Source organism: Cucurbita maxima, unplaced genomic scaffold (genome assembly GCF_002738345.1).
Source record: "Cucurbita maxima cultivar Rimu unplaced genomic scaffold, Cmax_1.0 Cma_Scf00024, whole genome shotgun sequence".
Lineage (NCBI taxonomy): Eukaryota > Viridiplantae > Streptophyta > Magnoliopsida > Cucurbitales > Cucurbitaceae > Cucurbita > Cucurbita maxima.
In genome coordinates this window covers 915136-930117 of record NW_019272040.1, presented here as the reverse complement: position 1 = coordinate 930117, position 14982 = coordinate 915136, and the positions used below count along the sequence as shown (strand labels likewise).

At 37.6% G+C, this 14982-nt stretch overlaps 4 protein-coding genes and 2 non-coding genes across 6 annotated transcripts; 3 read left to right on the top strand and 3 right to left on the bottom strand.

Moving 5' to 3' along the window:
- Positions 1–9: 9 nt before the first annotated feature.
- Positions 10–3398, bottom strand: LOC111497878. The gene is made up of 7 exons (XM_023148879.1): positions 3000–3398; positions 2638–2737; positions 1097–1192; positions 940–992; positions 581–629; positions 327–374; positions 10–222 (listed from the first exon to the last, which is right to left on the bottom strand). Exons 1-7 carry the CDS (start codon positions 3242–3244, stop codon positions 139–141), a joined length of 675 nt encoding a protein of 224 aa, XP_023004647.1. The 5' UTR covers positions 3245–3398; the 3' UTR covers positions 10–138.
- Positions 3399–5560: 2162 nt separating this feature from the next.
- LOC111498051 (peroxidase 5-like) lies at positions 5561–7260 on the top strand. Its single transcript, XM_023149104.1, has 2 exons — positions 5561–5803; positions 6490–7260. The coding sequence occupies exons 1-2, from the start codon at positions 5561–5563 to the stop codon at positions 7258–7260; spliced, it is 1014 nt and encodes a 337-aa protein (XP_023004872.1).
- Positions 7261–8050: 790 nt separating this feature from the next.
- Positions 8051–10130, bottom strand: LOC111497850 (peroxidase 5-like). Its single transcript, XM_023148830.1, has 2 exons — positions 9656–10130; positions 8051–8929 (listed from the first exon to the last, which is right to left on the bottom strand). The coding sequence occupies exons 1-2, from the start codon at positions 9869–9871 to the stop codon at positions 8156–8158; spliced, it is 990 nt and encodes a 329-aa protein (XP_023004598.1). The 5' UTR covers positions 9872–10130; the 3' UTR covers positions 8051–8155.
- Positions 10131–11086: 956 nt separating this feature from the next.
- On the bottom strand, positions 11087–13160 carry LOC111497916 (autophagy-related protein 8i-like). Its single transcript, XM_023148930.1, has 5 exons — positions 13100–13160; positions 12924–12979; positions 12255–12307; positions 11455–11573; positions 11087–11343 (listed from the first exon to the last, which is right to left on the bottom strand). The coding sequence occupies exons 1-5, from the start codon at positions 13137–13139 to the stop codon at positions 11255–11257; spliced, it is 357 nt and encodes a 118-aa protein (XP_023004698.1). The 5' UTR covers positions 13140–13160; the 3' UTR covers positions 11087–11254.
- Positions 13161–13242: 82 nt separating this feature from the next.
- TRNAF-GAA lies at positions 13243–13315 on the top strand. The gene has a single exon. It is a non-coding gene; the product is annotated as a tRNA-Phe (tRNA).
- A 76-nt stretch (positions 13316–13391) lies between these two features.
- Positions 13392–13464, top strand: TRNAF-GAA. The gene has a single exon. It is a non-coding gene; the product is annotated as a tRNA-Phe (tRNA).
- Positions 13465–14982: the final 1518 nt, after the last annotated feature.

The following is a 14982-nucleotide window of genomic DNA, read 5'->3' as shown; positions in this document are numbered from 1 at the left end:
TATTTTTGTAAAGTACATTAATTTCTTATTGAAACAGATGATTGTATTAAAGTATTCTGTTCAAGATTTCACATTTGTCAATAAGAGTATCTAGTAAAAAATGGTGATATCCATACCATATGACACAAATACCCGTCTTCAAGCCGTTTGGTATTTCTTAGCAAATGTGGCAAAGCTTTCAAGACCTCGTTTAAGTAATCTCTCCAGCAAAGGTTGCAATGCCTGCATTTGCAAAAAACATACGAATATGAGAATTTGGGATTGTGCTCTTCAAGAATCATGATTGACTATGTGTTTACAAGCTAATAATGGGATAGAAAGCTTACAGATGCCACTGGAGATAAAAGAGGAGGAACTTCATAAGAGACAGTCAGCTGAAAACGACCAAACAAGAAATCTAGAGTAAGCGCATGATTACTCGACACTTTGTGTAGTTTTTATGGAGAAGTTGGCTGCAATATGACGTTTAATCTACTTTTTCAAGCACATGATTTCATTAGGTGGATCAAAATGTAAAGATATCTCCAATAATTTAACCAAAAAGGATACAAACATGTCAATTGGGACTTCGTAGGCTTACTTCTACGAGGCAAGATGATGGGCCTTTTGGATAAAATCGAACAACACCTCTGCAAAGGAAACAAAGATTTAAAGGCCTCAAGATTGTGTTATGATTCAGAATACACTCAGAAGAACAAGAAAACGGCAGAGACCATATAGAACGAAGTCAATTAAACATGTGAGATTCCACGTCGGTTGGAGAGGAGAACGAAACACCCTTTAATAGGGTGTAGAAATCTCTCTCTAGCAAACACCAAAAGGGAAAGTTAAAAAAGGACAATATCTGCTAGCAGTGGGCCTGTGCCGTTACAAAACATGCCGTTACAAAACAATTCACAAGACACCAAGAATGGTTTTGAAATAAATTTTTGAAGGTACCTGTTTGGAAGACCTTCGAGAGACCGCCAATGGATTTTTTGATTGAGGGTCGGCTGTAATATTATCACAAGACACCAATGGATTTTTTGATTAAGGACAAAAAAATTATTGAAATGATGGATGTTAAATGGAAGGTTCAAGGAATAGAATTGTTTGCCTGCAAGTTCCGGGCAAGCCAAGAGAACTCAATATCTTGACCAAAGGCATTGTATTTTAATGACCACCGTGATAAAGTAGGATTATCTTCCAAAACCTATAAAGAGTACAGAACAAGTTCTCAAATTGTGCAATCTATCTGATAACTAAAAATTGCTTAACTGTACCAAGATTTAAGTGTTGGCAGTAAACAAACATGGCATATTAGACATGTGTTAGGACACTGAACTTAACTGAACTTATTGGACACGTATTGTACAAAGTGAGCTTGGGTCTAAGTCCAATATTTGTTAGGTACGTATCAAACACCAATTCAACGTACAAGACAAAAATAGTAATCTATGTCAAAAGTAATAACATTTGAGAGCAAAATACATCAAACTCCAAACACAATTTTTTCAAGACTTTGACTTTCTATGTAGTGTAAAAAATAATATGTATTAATACATCGTGTTTTGCTGTGTCTGTTTCTTAGAGTTTTAAAAAATGACATCATTGTGCCAATGTCATATGGTGTCTGTGTTTCATATCCATATTTGTACTTCTTAAGCCTACCTAATGGTTTTACATAGAAAGCAAGTGCACCCATGGGAGGACTACAAATGATCAACTTAACCAAGACCAAACATCAACCGAAGTGACAACCAAAAATATTGTACCTATCTCTGGCCAAAGCTCACCGCTAGCACATATTGTCCTCTTTGGGCTTTCCCTTCTAGACTTCTCCTCAAGGTTTTAAAACGCGTCTGCTAGGGAGAAATTTTCACACTCTTATAAATAATGTTTCGTTCTCCTCCCCAACCAATGTGGGATCCCACAATCCACCCCCCTTCGAGGCTCAGTGCCCTCGCTGACACTCGTTTCCTTCTCCAATTGATGTGGGACTCCCCAATCCACCCCCTTCGGAGCCCAGCATCTTTGCTGGCACACTGCCTTGTGTCCACCCCCCTCAAGGCTCAACCTCCTCGCTGGCACATTACTCGGTGCCTGGGTTTGATACCATTTGTAACAGCCCAAGCCCACCGCTAACAAATATTTTCCTCTTTGGGCTTTCTCTTCTAGACTTCTCCTCAAGATTTTAAAACGCGTCTACTATGAAGAGGTTTTCACACCCTTATAAAAAAGGTTTCGTTCTACTTCCCAACCGATATGGGATCTCACAGGCAAAGCTCATCGCTTCCTATTCATTCATGTTGTTGCATAATCATTATAATACCATGGAATTAAATTGTAAGTTACTAGATGTTCCAAGGTTTGATTCTCTCCCAAAATATAGGCTATTGCCAGCCCATTTTTCTCATCTTTCTTTCTTCTATCACTTAGCAAATAGACATAGACCTCCCCCTCACTTGCATTCACTCACATAAGAGACTTTCATAACAAACTACTCTAAGGCTCACAAACTTTTCTCCTCATATAAGCAAAACAAGTTGAAGGTTTCCTTCCATTATACAATGTTGCTAGAATGCATCTTCAAGTAAACATGGAAGACATTTTCAGGATCAGTAATCAATCAACTTGAGATTGAGTAATATAGCTAACCTTCACAGATGAAATGAAGGGCATCCATTTGGGAATGGCTTCACGATCTGAGTAGCATTTATAAGCAACCGAGGCAGGAATGTCTACTTCCATCTTGGCCCTGCATTCATCACATTTCCTGGTTATACCAACAAACCTACAACATTTTAAGAAACTCAAGAGTCCATCCTCCAGGAAGAACTGCATCGCACTCAACATCAAATCATCAAAACAATAGGCAATAGTCAAACCAATCCAGCGAAGAATTAGGAACTTTTTGAAGTGAAACCGAAATCCAAATCCAAATCCAAACAAGCAATTGCAAATAGAGAATCAATAAACCGAAACAACACGGAGAATCGAGAAAGAAATACTGTATTTACGTGCAATTCTGCCATTCCATCACAGGGGAGACGAATTTAACTCGAGGGGAAATGGGGTTTCTGCGGCACTTCGAAGAACTCCGTGGGATTCTGAAGAGGAGCTTGGGAAGAGATAGTGACCTCAAATTGATGCTTCTGCGAGTGGGAATCGCCATGAATAAGACGCCATTACTCCTTCTGATCGATCGATGACTGAGATTCAGAGTGTTTGGATTCGAATTACAGGTGAGCGCTGCAAGTGACATACTGGGATTCGAAATTCGTGAAGAAGAAGAGAGCGACTGGACACAAAGGGAGTGGAGAGTAGAGAGTTGAGGGCACCAAATGCAAGAACAGCCTCTGAAAATCTCTCTCCTCTCAGAGCCACAACAATATCAAGGCCGTCAGAGAGGCAGACGAACGAAGACTGGAAATGATTGGTGAAATGGTGAAACTAAAAAAAAAAAAAACGATTATATATATATATATATATATATATTAATATATTTATTAATAACTAAACCATAATTAGTTATAATTATTTTATAATTTGATTGAAATGGTTGATTTAGAAACTATGGAAAATGGCAATTAGGATAAACTTTTTAATTAGAAAATAAATTTGGGGATAATGATTTTTTTATTAATAAAAAAACAGAATTTTCAAATAAATCAATTTTTAATAAGCAAAAATTAATAAAATACTTCATGAAAAAATAATTTAATTATTTATTTAAAATTTCTCGAACTATCGTAAGATTTTACCATTTTTTTAATAGAAAATGTTTCTAATGCAGAATGAGAAGCTCTTAGCACACCCTCCACACTGGTATGATATTGTCTGAAAGCTCTCTCTTAGGAATCATGACCCACCACAAAATGGTATGATATTGTCCGGAAGTTCTCTTTTAGGAATCACGATCCTCCACAATGGTATGATATTGTCTATATTAAGCATAAGTTCTCATGGGTTTATTTTCGGTTCCCCAAAAAGTCTTGTACTAACAGAGATGTATTCTTTACTTATAAATCCATGATCAACGGAAGCTGCATAGGAAGGTAACTCTTATAAGTAACATGGTCGTGTCGTAAGAAATGAAAGGAGAATGTCGAATCTAGACTCCAAAATTTGGTATGAATTCTAGACCCGAGTTGTTATAATAAGTAGCCTAATTTGAAGTTAACTTTTATCAATACGTGTAGTTTGAAATTGATTTCATCCCGTTGGTTCTTGAGTTTTTTTATTTTTTATTTTTTTAAAAAAAATACAACTCATCTAAAAACATACATATGAGCAAAATATATTTTAGTTACGAGATCCTACATCGGTTGGAGAGTAGAACGAATTAGTCTTTCTAAGGATGTGAAAACTTCTTCCTAATAGACGTACTGATCATTAGGGCTAAGTGTTTACCTTTCCTTTAATCAAGCGCTAAGTTTCTCTACAATTTTACCTAGTTTAGGTTGCATATTTAGAATCATTCAAATTTGACACGTTCTATCTTGTTAGTAGAGTAATTCGAATCTCATTCAAGTGTTTTTGTCTTGAGATATTTGATCAACAAGATAATCCGAATTTTACTTTCGAAAGTGATTTGTTGTCATTAGGATAAAATATTCTTACCTTAAATTGACATATGTCATGACATTAGATAGACATTCGATGTAATCAAGGTTTGTTTGTTTTTATGCTTCAAATCTAATTCCTTAAAACTAATCTTATCGCAATGTGTATAAAAAGTTAGCTGCCGGCTTGCTCTCTCTTTAGGAACCTTAGATGAAATCGAAGTTATCCTACGTAGTTTGTATCGATCTTTTAATTTCTTAAAAAATAGATTAATCTCGATAAACGAGATCCAAAGGGTGGAGAGACGTGGAAGCTCTTCTTCAACTAAATTGCTCGAGATGCATGCTTAAAGAGAATAATATCTTTCTTATTTTTCAAGGGCATAATGCGCCGAGAACTATAGTTCTAAAAAGGGTCTATGGATCAAGTTGTATATTTCGAGACATCTTTTGCTATGACCCTACATGAAAAGGGTCTTCGCTCTTCTCGTGTGATTCCTTTACTACTGCAATAGCTCGATTCTCATAAAAAAAAATGTAATAATTTCTATTCTTAACGAACATAAGAGAATTTTCTTAGTTCAGTAATTTGTGAGGTTGGCTAGTTAAGTATATCATGTCTTAACCAGCTTAGTTAGGCTCAAATTGGTGCAAAAAAAAAATTGTTAATCACATGATTAGCGAAGTAAGAATACATGAATTAAAAAATATATCATATTATTTATTTAATATTGTTTTTTATAAGGGTGTGGAAACATGTTCCTAACCGATGTTTCAAAACTTTGAATAGAACCCAAAAAACAGATTAAATAATACAATATCTGCTAGTAGTGAGCTTGAGTTGTTACTATCTAACTCTGTAAAATTCGAACAAAACAAAGAGAAAGAGAAAGAGCCAAAAGCATAAGAACAAGAAAGGCCCCTTGTATAATATGCAGCCTTTATTAACATAACCTAGATTAAGGTGACCATAAACTCTCTATCTTCTCCCTTTCTCTAAAATTTAGGTACCAAATATGAAGGGAAATTGCAAAATGCAGAGTGATTTGAGTGGAGAAGCAAAGCTTAAAGCTCTGTTAATGGTGGGCTTAGTAATGGCATCCAAAGTTTATTGTGAAGAGCTCGAATTAGGGTTCTACCGTCAAACATGTCCTTCGGCTGAACGCATCGTGAGAGATGCAGTGGAAAAGGGAGTCGCTATCAACCCTGGAATGACTGCTGGCCTCATTCGTTTGCATTTTCATGATTGTATCGTTCTTGTAAGCCTATTTCTTGTTCCTTATCCATCCTTACATGGTTTATTTTGGTAACCGTCCAAGTCTATCACTAGTAGATATTGTTAGCTTTGACCTGTTACGTATCGTCGTCAGCCTCACGATTTTAAAACGCATCTACTATGGAGAGAGTCTAGCCCTACTTCGACCAGTACCTCACAATGTCTGGTGACTGACTTTGATACCATTTGTAACAACTCATGCTCACCACTAAAAAAATCTCATGACTTTAGTTTTGATTTCCTCAAAAGATCTCATGAGAGCCTATGTTTAAAGCGGATAGGTTTAGATGGTTACAAATAGTATCAGAGTCAGACGGTCGTGTGCCAACAAGGACGCTAGACCCCTAGTAGGCGCGTTTTAGAAACCAAACCTTGAGGGGAAGCTCGAAAGGAAAAACCCAAATAAGACAATATTTGTTAGCGGTGGGCTTAAGTTGTTACAAATACTATCAGAGCAAGACACCATACGGTGTGCCAGCGAGGATGATGGGCCCCCAAAGGGATGGATTGTGAGATCCTACATCAGTTGGAAAGATGAACGAAACATTCCTTAGATGGGTGTGGAAACCTCTTCCTAATAGACACGTTTTAAACCCATGAAACTAACGGTTATACGTACCGAGCTAAAACAAATCATATCTACAAGAATTCTAATAATATACATTGTAGGGCTGCGATGCATCGATACTCCTCGACAAAACGCCGCAAAACCCCGATTTCGAGAGAGACCGTCCAGGCAACCCCTTATTACGAGGCTTCGAGATAATCGACGACGCCAAATCCCAGCTCGAATCCCAATGTCCACAAACAGTTTCTTGCGCCGACATTTTAGCCTTTGCAGCACGAGACAGCGTCGCCACCGTCGGCCAATTCACCTACGCTGTCCCGGGTGGACGTCGGGACTCACTCATCTCCCATGGGGCCAAAGTCGCCGACAACCTCCCTTTTCCGACAACCGACATCCGATTCCTCAAACAACACTTCGAAGAACGAGGGCTGTCGCTAAGAGACATGGTGGCGCTTTCTGGGGCCCATTCCATCGGAAGGACAGCGTGTGCAGAATTTTCCAACCGGCTTTTCTTTTTCAACGGCGTTGACCAAAACAGCACCGACCCGACTTTGGACCCAAAATTTGCGGCCTTTTTGAAAGAGAAGTGCCCGTTGGGTAGTGGGTTTGACAAGACGGCGGATTTGGACAACGTGACGACAAATCGATTGGACGTTCAGTATTTTGAGAATTTGAAGAGGAATTTGGGGGTTTTGTCGTCGGATCAGGCGCTGGCAAGTGACTCTCTTACGGCGGCGATCGTGACGAGATACCAGAAGAACAGAGCGGTTTGGATGAGAGATTTCGCGGCGGCGATGGTGAAGATGGGGAAGCTGCAGGTTTTGACCGGAACTCAAGGGGAGATTAGAAAGAATTGCCATTTTAGAAACTAGCTCAAGCTCTATGTGGAAAATTATTGAATGTGGGTCGGTTTTAATAATTATGTATTGGGTATGGTACACCAAATATGTCGAAACAAATAAATGAAGACTACTTGAAAAAAAAAGAGCTTTTAGCTCATGCTTTTCAATTCCAGTTGTGGTAAGTTGTGGGTCATATTTATTATGGTTATTAAATCTGTTTGATTACATTTTTATTTATTTTTGTTATTAATTCTCATTTAATTTATAATGTTTTTATTTTATTAATATTACCATTTATTTAATTAATGTATGAGAATTAGTTTGTCTAGTATTGTTTTGAAATGTGAAATCAGGTGGTCATTATCATTGTATTTACCTAAAATTAATTGGGAGGAATCTTGTAAGAGAGGCTTTGTAATATGAGAGATACACTTGTAAATTCTATAATTATAGTGATTCCAGTGCATATATCAAAATTTATTCTATTCCTTGTGTGTTTAATTTCTATTTATAGGCGTGTGAGTGACTTTTCCTTGTGTCTGATATGGAAATTTATTCTTTTCCTTTGGTCTGTTTGTTTAATTTCTATTTATGGGCTGCGAATGAGGTTGACTTTTCCTTGAGTCTTTGTTTAATTTTTATTTATAGGCGTGTGAGTGATGCTTGTTTAATTTCTATTTATAGGCATGTGAGTGAGATTTGATCTTGATTCTACTTTTACGAGATCAATTGGGTATCGGAACATTTTGTATATGGCATTCCGATACAACGAAGTGATATCATATCATTGGAAGGTTGTAGCATTACCACTTACGCTTTGAAAAAATAAAATATTTAAAATGAATGAATGAATTTGAACAAAACAAGAGAATTGTTGTTCTTCCTATGAGAAGCTTAATTGGGCGATCAAATTAAATGTCTGAAATCAATTCACAAAGCTACAATGGCGCCTGATCTCCCCTTGTGATCCTGTAAGAACGTCAATGGAACCCATTTTAATCATGGCCTTTCCAAAATTAGTAGCCCATTTAGACCCATACCTCGCATTATCCATCACCATTTTTGAGGTGGAAGAGCTACTCAACAATGTCTGATCGGAGCTTAACACCCCACGACGGTTCTTCAATTCAACATAGTACCAATTATCCAAACGATTACGGCTAAAAAACTCGAGCGCCACCGCCGGTTGCTCTCTCCGGCCACCGCCATTAGGCGGCGCGCACTTGGTCTTCAAGTACTCTGCATATGAGGGGTCCATGGAAGGGTCTTGTGGATGAGTTGCGTTGAAGGAATAAAGGCGGTTGGAGAAGGTGGGGCAGTGAGCTACTCCAATGGAGTGGGCGCCGGAAAGTGTCACCATCTCCGCCGCGGACAGCCCTTTGTTGGCGAAGCTCTTGATGAGTTCGTCGGCGTTGGAAGAGGGTGTCGGGAGGGTTGAAGCTTCTTGCTTTATTGAGATACGGCCGTCGCGGCGGCCGGCTGGCACTGTGTAATTGATGGCTCCGACTCTGTAGGCAGTGTCGCGGGCAGCGAAGGCAAGAATGTCGGCGCAAGATACGGTGTTGGGACATATGGCCTCGATTTGGGCCTTGGCTTCGTCAATTACCTCGAAACCTCGTAAGCTTGGGAAGTTTGCTGGATGGTCTCTTTCTGCTTGGTTTTTGGGTGTGGATTTCAGCAGTACTGACCCATCGCAACCCTGAAATTGCACTCCCCAAAAACAAATATAAATCACTATTAAATCAATAATGAATAGAATCAAATAATAATATAATATAATAATCAACATGTGAAATTTCTTAATATATATATATAAAATAGTATGGAGATGAGATTGGGCAAGGTCGGTGTAAGATCCCACATCGGTTGGAGAGGAGAATAGAACATTCCTTATAAGAGAACCTCTACATTGAGGGGAATCCTGGGAGGGAAAATCTAAAGAGGACAATATTTGCTAGCGGTAGACTTCAGCCATTACAAGCGATGTGCTAGCGAGGAGGTTGAGCTCCAAAGGGGAGTGGACACGAGGTAGTGTGCCTACAAGGATGTTGGGTCTCGAAGGGGGTGGATTGGGGGAGGGGTCCACATCGATTGAAGAAGAGAACGAGTGTCAGCAAGAACGTTGGCCCTAAAGTGGGTGAAATGTGAGATCCCACATCCCTTAGAAAAGGGAACAAAACATAGAAACCTCTCTCCTAGCAGACATGTTTAAAACCTTGAAGGAAGTCCGAAAGAAAAAGCTAAAAGAAGACAATATCGGCTAGCGAAAATACGACCCCATTTAGTCAACTAGGAGAAATCTCCTTCTAATCCCTCTCCATTCTCGGTTGGACGAGTTAAATGAACATTTATATTTTTACTAAATATTTGGAACAATAATCAAATGGGTTTTTAAAAGAAAGCTTAAGAAGCTTAAGAAGCTTACTCTAACGAAACAGTCATGGAAGTGCATTCGGATGAGGCCTGCAGCAAAGCCAGGGTTCTGAGAGATAGCTTGGTTGACAACATTCTTAATAATCGCCTCGGCATCAGAACAAGATGAACGGTAGAAACCGACACGTAGGGTGGCTGAAGCGAAAGTGGAGAGAAAGAAGAAGAAGTAGTAGATGGTGGTACAAGGAATTGAAGAAGAAGAAGCCATTGAAGGTGAAAGAATGAGAAAATGAGAGGAATAAGAAGAAGATGAAGGTGATAGCGTAGTTATAGGGAGAGGGTTTCTTATGCTAAACGAAAGCGTGTGTGTGATTATACAAGTTTATGAAGTTTTGTAGTAATGATGATTCATAATCGAGTTGGCGCTAGCAAAGCCTTAGTGGGAGATTTTTAAGAACAAGTTTTGTGGGGTAGTAGGTAGACACACACAATATACCAAACATTTGCATCTTGACCATGTTCTTTCTAACCTTCTTGTTTCAAAGGAATGGTTTGAATACGTAATTAGAACCATCTTTTGAATGACACGAGCTTTGAAAAATTTAAACAATAGATCAAAAGTTCGAATCTTCAAATACAAACAACGTCATAGAATAACACCATAGAATAGAATAACAGTAGTTATTGGCTCTAGGCTTGTTCCATGTGCGTTGTTCATTGGTGACAATTTGTTAGTTTTCAGATAGAACAACAATTTGTTAGTTTTCAGAGGCATAATACTATTGACCATGGTGGCAAGCTATCTCGATCAAAGCAAAATGCTGCTTTGCAGGTATGTATTATTGCTCTCCCAATTCTGGTCTTTAAGAAATGTAATGTGTGTTTTGAATACCATTTTTATCCTACTTTTATATTTTTTTTTAGAAATTGAACCAATTTTCTAAATTTTAAAAGCTAAAAAAGAAAATAGCTTTAAGAAACAATATGTGAGATCCTACAACGGATAGGGAGGAGAATAAAACATTTTTTACAAGGGTGTGGAAACCTCTCCCTAGGTGTGGAAACCTCTCTCTAGCATACGCGTTTTAAAAACCTTGAAGGGAAGCCTAAAAGAGAAAGTTTAAAGAGGACAATATCGGTTAACGATGAGCTTGGGCTGTTACAAATGGTATAAGAGTCAGACACCGGGCGATGTGCCAGCGAGGAGGTTGAGCCCCAAAGGGGGGTGGACATAAGACGGTGTGCTAGCAAGGACGCTGGGCCCCGAAAGAGGGTGGATTGGAGGATACCACATTAATTGGCGAAGGGAACGAGTGCCAGCAAGGGCGTTGTGCCTCGAGGAGATGGATTGTGAGATCCTACACCAGTTGGGAGAAGAACGAAGTATTCTTTATAAAGGTATGGAAACCTCTCCCTAACAGACGCGTTTTAAAAACCTTGAGGGAAATTCCGAAAGGGAAAGCCCAAAGAGGACAATATCTACTAGCGGTGAGCTTAGGCCGTTACAATATTAAATGATTTACACATTATACTGTATAATGTCTACATGGTAAGAACAACTTTGTTCATGGAATATAATACTCACAACAGGAGGAGCAGCAGAAAGTAAACAACAACTTCAGCATTAACAAATCTCAATCAGATTATTACCTTAGCCAAAGGTCTTTTCACTGCTGTAACACATATACAGAAAGCCATCGTCGTCCTTGTATGATTCGTACACGGTACTCATTAAGCTAGCTGCAAAATTTGAGGGCAATTGTTTAGGATTAAAACGACTTGTTGCACGAGAATGCACGTAAAATTGGGCAGCAGCATCAGCTCAAATGTAATCCTATGTCCTAACCCTACCTGTTTGAGGCAAAGTATTCTTTACAAATACAAAGAGAGCTTTTCCAGGTGCTAGACGAAGCCTGGTGCTCAGGACATGGATGAATTGGCCAACAGACATGTCTCGAGGAATGAGGTACCTTTAGTCGATAACAAAACAAAAGACATTCAACAGACAACCCAAAACTAATTGACACAATATGTCATGTTATTTTAGGATCACAACTGGCTTTCAAATGTAAACCTAGGCAACATGTACAAAACCCCAGTTCAGATCCCATAGTTCTGCAGAAATTCAATGAAAATGGAATCTTACGAGACGAAAACGTTGGAATACAACGTGTAAGACATTATGTGAGACTACGTTTTAATTTCCAAATGTGTAAATAAATAAATAAATACCATGATGTTTTTTTTGGGGGGAGGATGATCATGTGATAGATAGCCAGAAAAATAAGACAGACAAGAACAAACATTAACAATCTCGAAGAAAGAGAGCGTATAGCACCATACGTATAGGGTTAAAACCGAGACCCTAAATTAGAAACTCTGATTGGGCCGTTTGAAAAAAAAAAACAGAGTCACAATCGATAATTTTTCGACAATTTTGTGAGGAAGATTGAAATTCGACGATTTCGACGCTTACGATCGACAGCAAGCACCCAAAAATGGTTTCTCAAACATTAACAAGAACAAACATGTTAAGAGTGTAATGCAAAGGTGATAGTGTTTGTTTCCATTCAATTGATTTTCAGAGAGAGGTACATGAAATTAGGAGAACTGAAACACTGAGGAAGCTTAGATATGCAGGAAGAACTTACTTCTTCTTTTCCATCTCAGGAAATTCACATTTCTCATATCGCTCGACAATTACCTGCAATGATACTCAAAAAGAACATCAAAAGGAAAAACTTTAAATCACTTTTATGGATTTGGAGGAAATGAATAACAGTAATCTAGCATTTACACCTCAAAAATATAAGAACATCACATAATTGAGTCTGCACATTAACTTCGGTGATATTGTTTTTTTAGGAAACAAAAATAGTGATTTGCTTCCTTCTATATAGCTCTGTCCAAGCCTACCAAAATTGAAATCGCCTTGGCATCGCTTGATACAAACAAGCAGCTTCTATCCACGAGTTGAACAAAAATCCGGATACAATTTTGTTCTTAGATTACAAAGAAAACATTGACTAATCTCATCTGATAACTTCAGCATTTCATTTCCTGAAAGAATTTATCTGAAAAGCATCCCTCATAGCAAATTGTGCGACCAATCTCTAAGAAAAAAAACAAAAAATCATAACGATAACGCTTCAACCAAGAGGAAACAAAGATAAACGCCTAAGGATTGGCCTGCAGACTTTCTGAGTTACCTATTTCCACCAAATTCATAAATTCACCAACATCTATAATTTCTAAACAAAATGCAACAATACGAATCTTCTCAAATAAGAAACGCATAATGTGAGAATTTGGCAACTTACGGGAACTCGATCCGGATACTTGATCAAGATTTCGAACGACTCCTCCAATCGTTGTTCTACGAAAAATTCAACGCCATGATTCAATAAGGATCTCCAAAAGTATCAAACTAAGAGAAAAAATGATAAAAAATTACGAAAATCATCTTGAATTTTAAGCCATAAAAGGTCAATCATACCATAGGAGAACTCGTTCTTGAAGGATTTGGCTTTTCCCATCAGAGCTCTCTCTTTGCAATGCCGTCCAAATGGATTAAAAAACGACAATAGTAGAGGATAAATATATTGTTATATCTTTTAAAATTTCAATTGAACTCATCAAGCGGGGATAGCTCAGTTGGGAGAGCGTCAGACTGAAGATCTGAAGGTCGCGTGTTCGATCCACGCTCACCGCAATTGCTTTTGTTTTTTCCAATGTTTTTCACCTTCTTTAATAATTTGATATAATATTGTCTTTCATCAAATCAACAAGCGGGGATAGCTCAGTTGGGAGAGCGTCAGACTGAAGATCTGAAGGTCGCGTGTTCGATCCACGCTCACCGCAATCTTTTGGTTGTGTTTTGAAATGTCGATTGTACCCTTCTTTAGAGAGAGTGAGTGATGCTAACGCTGGCGCAACATTGTCTTTTCACCAAATATTTTCTGCTTCGTGTAAACTGCCAGCTGTCTTTTTCTCGTTTTATCCCCAAATATTTTCTCTCGCAATTTTCAATTTTATTAAATTTAAATATAAATACTTTTTGAAAATTTTATCCTATTTTAATTTCTACGAAAATTTGTTATTGATTTAATAAAAATAAATAAATAAATTCCAAAAAAAGAATCAAATCTTAGACAAACTGAGTCCTAATATACTTTTGTTTTAAACTTTATTAATTTCATATTCAATCTACCTCTAATATTCCTTAAATTAAAGTTATAATTATAATTTTATAAAATTAAAATTGAGATTTCTCTCCGTTAGTTAAATCAGATGGAAATGAAATTCCTCGTCCCAGTTCCCACTTTCAGCCCTTCCAAATTTCCGCTCTGTCCACCTTACTCACTATATACACATGTTTCCCTCTTTCTTTACTTAGTAAAGAAATCTATAAACGTATGAAAAATTATGTTGTAATATTAAAATTTGAGTTCTCAATCAAAAATATAGATTTCAAATAAGAGAAATTGTTTTTCAAGCAGATAAATTCCATTTGTGGAAGATGTTGGGTGATGTGGCTTTGGTTTAGATGGAACGAACGCCCTTGTTGACGATCCTTTACTTCGACAGTGAAATGATAATTATTACCCATTTGATAATGATAAAAAAATATTGATTATATTTTGCTTTTAATAAATATCTTATTTATTGTGCTATAAAGTCATATTCATTGAATTTAAAAAAATATATATTATAAATAAATTCGGTTAGACAAACACGACTCTCCACAATGATATGATATTGTCCACTTTGAGCATACGACTCTCCACAATGGTATGATATTGTCCACTTTGAGCATAAACTCTCATGCTTTTATTTTGGGATAGTATATTATTTGATTATAAATTCATGATCATTCCTAAATTAAACAATGTAAGACACTTTCATCCAACAAACTCAACTTCTAAGTTGAATCAAAGCCGATCGAGTCTAAAGCCAAGCCTACTTGGCAAAGACGAGCCCAACAAAGGTCCATGGCTAACTGTAAGAGGCTAACCCAAACTTGTTCAAACCAAAAGAAAGAGATTAGGAACCTTAGGTTAGATTTCAATATAAATTTTGAACAACGTGTTTCTATTTTTGTACGCATTGTTCGTCGGTTATTGCTTATTGCTTCCCTTCGAATGTACCTCTTGAACTTAGTTCTCTCTTAAATGCATTGTCGAAGGGTTCTCAACGTGGTTGGTCCACGTGACAAGAAGGGCACCTACGTGGAAGGTGGGCCCATAGGCTTTAGATCCTACCCAAGTCACATGCCCATGGATAGGATCGAATAAAATATTTATAAGATGAAAAATTGACCCGAAACAGAGTTTAACTAACAAAAGTATTAATAAATTTCTTATTTATTTTCGTAGCAAA

Excerpts from the sequence above, each read along its gene's own strand:
- LOC111497878 (XM_023148879.1), bottom strand. The coding sequence starts at position 3,244 with ATGTCACTTGCAGCGCTCACCTGTAATTCGAATCCAAACACTCTGAAT. Across the intron at positions 993-1,096 it reads GGCTTGCCCGGAACTTGCAG|CCGACCCTCAATCAAAAAAT; the intron begins GCAAACAATTCT and ends ATAATATTACAG. Across the intron at positions 223-326 it reads TTTTATCTCCAGTGGCATCT|GCATTGCAACCTTTGCTGGA; the intron begins GTAAGCTTTCTA and ends TTGCAAATGCAG.
- LOC111498051 (XM_023149104.1), top strand. The coding sequence starts at position 5,561 with ATGAAGGGAAATTGCAAAATGCAGAGTGATTTGAGTGGAGAAGCAAAG. Across the intron at positions 5,804-6,489 it reads TTCATGATTGTATCGTTCTT|GGCTGCGATGCATCGATACT; the intron begins GTAAGCCTATTT and ends TATACATTGTAG.
- LOC111497850 (XM_023148830.1), bottom strand. The coding sequence starts at position 9,871 with ATGGCTTCTTCTTCTTCAATTCCTTGTACCACCATCTACTACTTCTTC. Across the intron at positions 8,930-9,655 it reads TCCATGACTGTTTCGTTAGA|GGTTGCGATGGGTCAGTACT; the intron begins GTAAGCTTCTTA and ends GTGCAATTTCAG.
- LOC111497916 (XM_023148930.1), bottom strand. The coding sequence starts at position 13,139 with ATGGGAAAAGCCAAATCCTTCAAGAACGAGTTCTCCTATG. Across the intron at positions 12,980-13,099 it reads CAAGAACGAGTTCTCCTATG|AACAACGATTGGAGGAGTCG; the intron begins GTATGATTGACC and ends AATTTTTCGTAG. Across the intron at positions 11,574-12,254 it reads CCTGAGATGGAAAAGAAGAA|GTACCTCATTCCTCGAGACA; the intron begins GTAAGTTCTTCC and ends TATCGACTAAAG.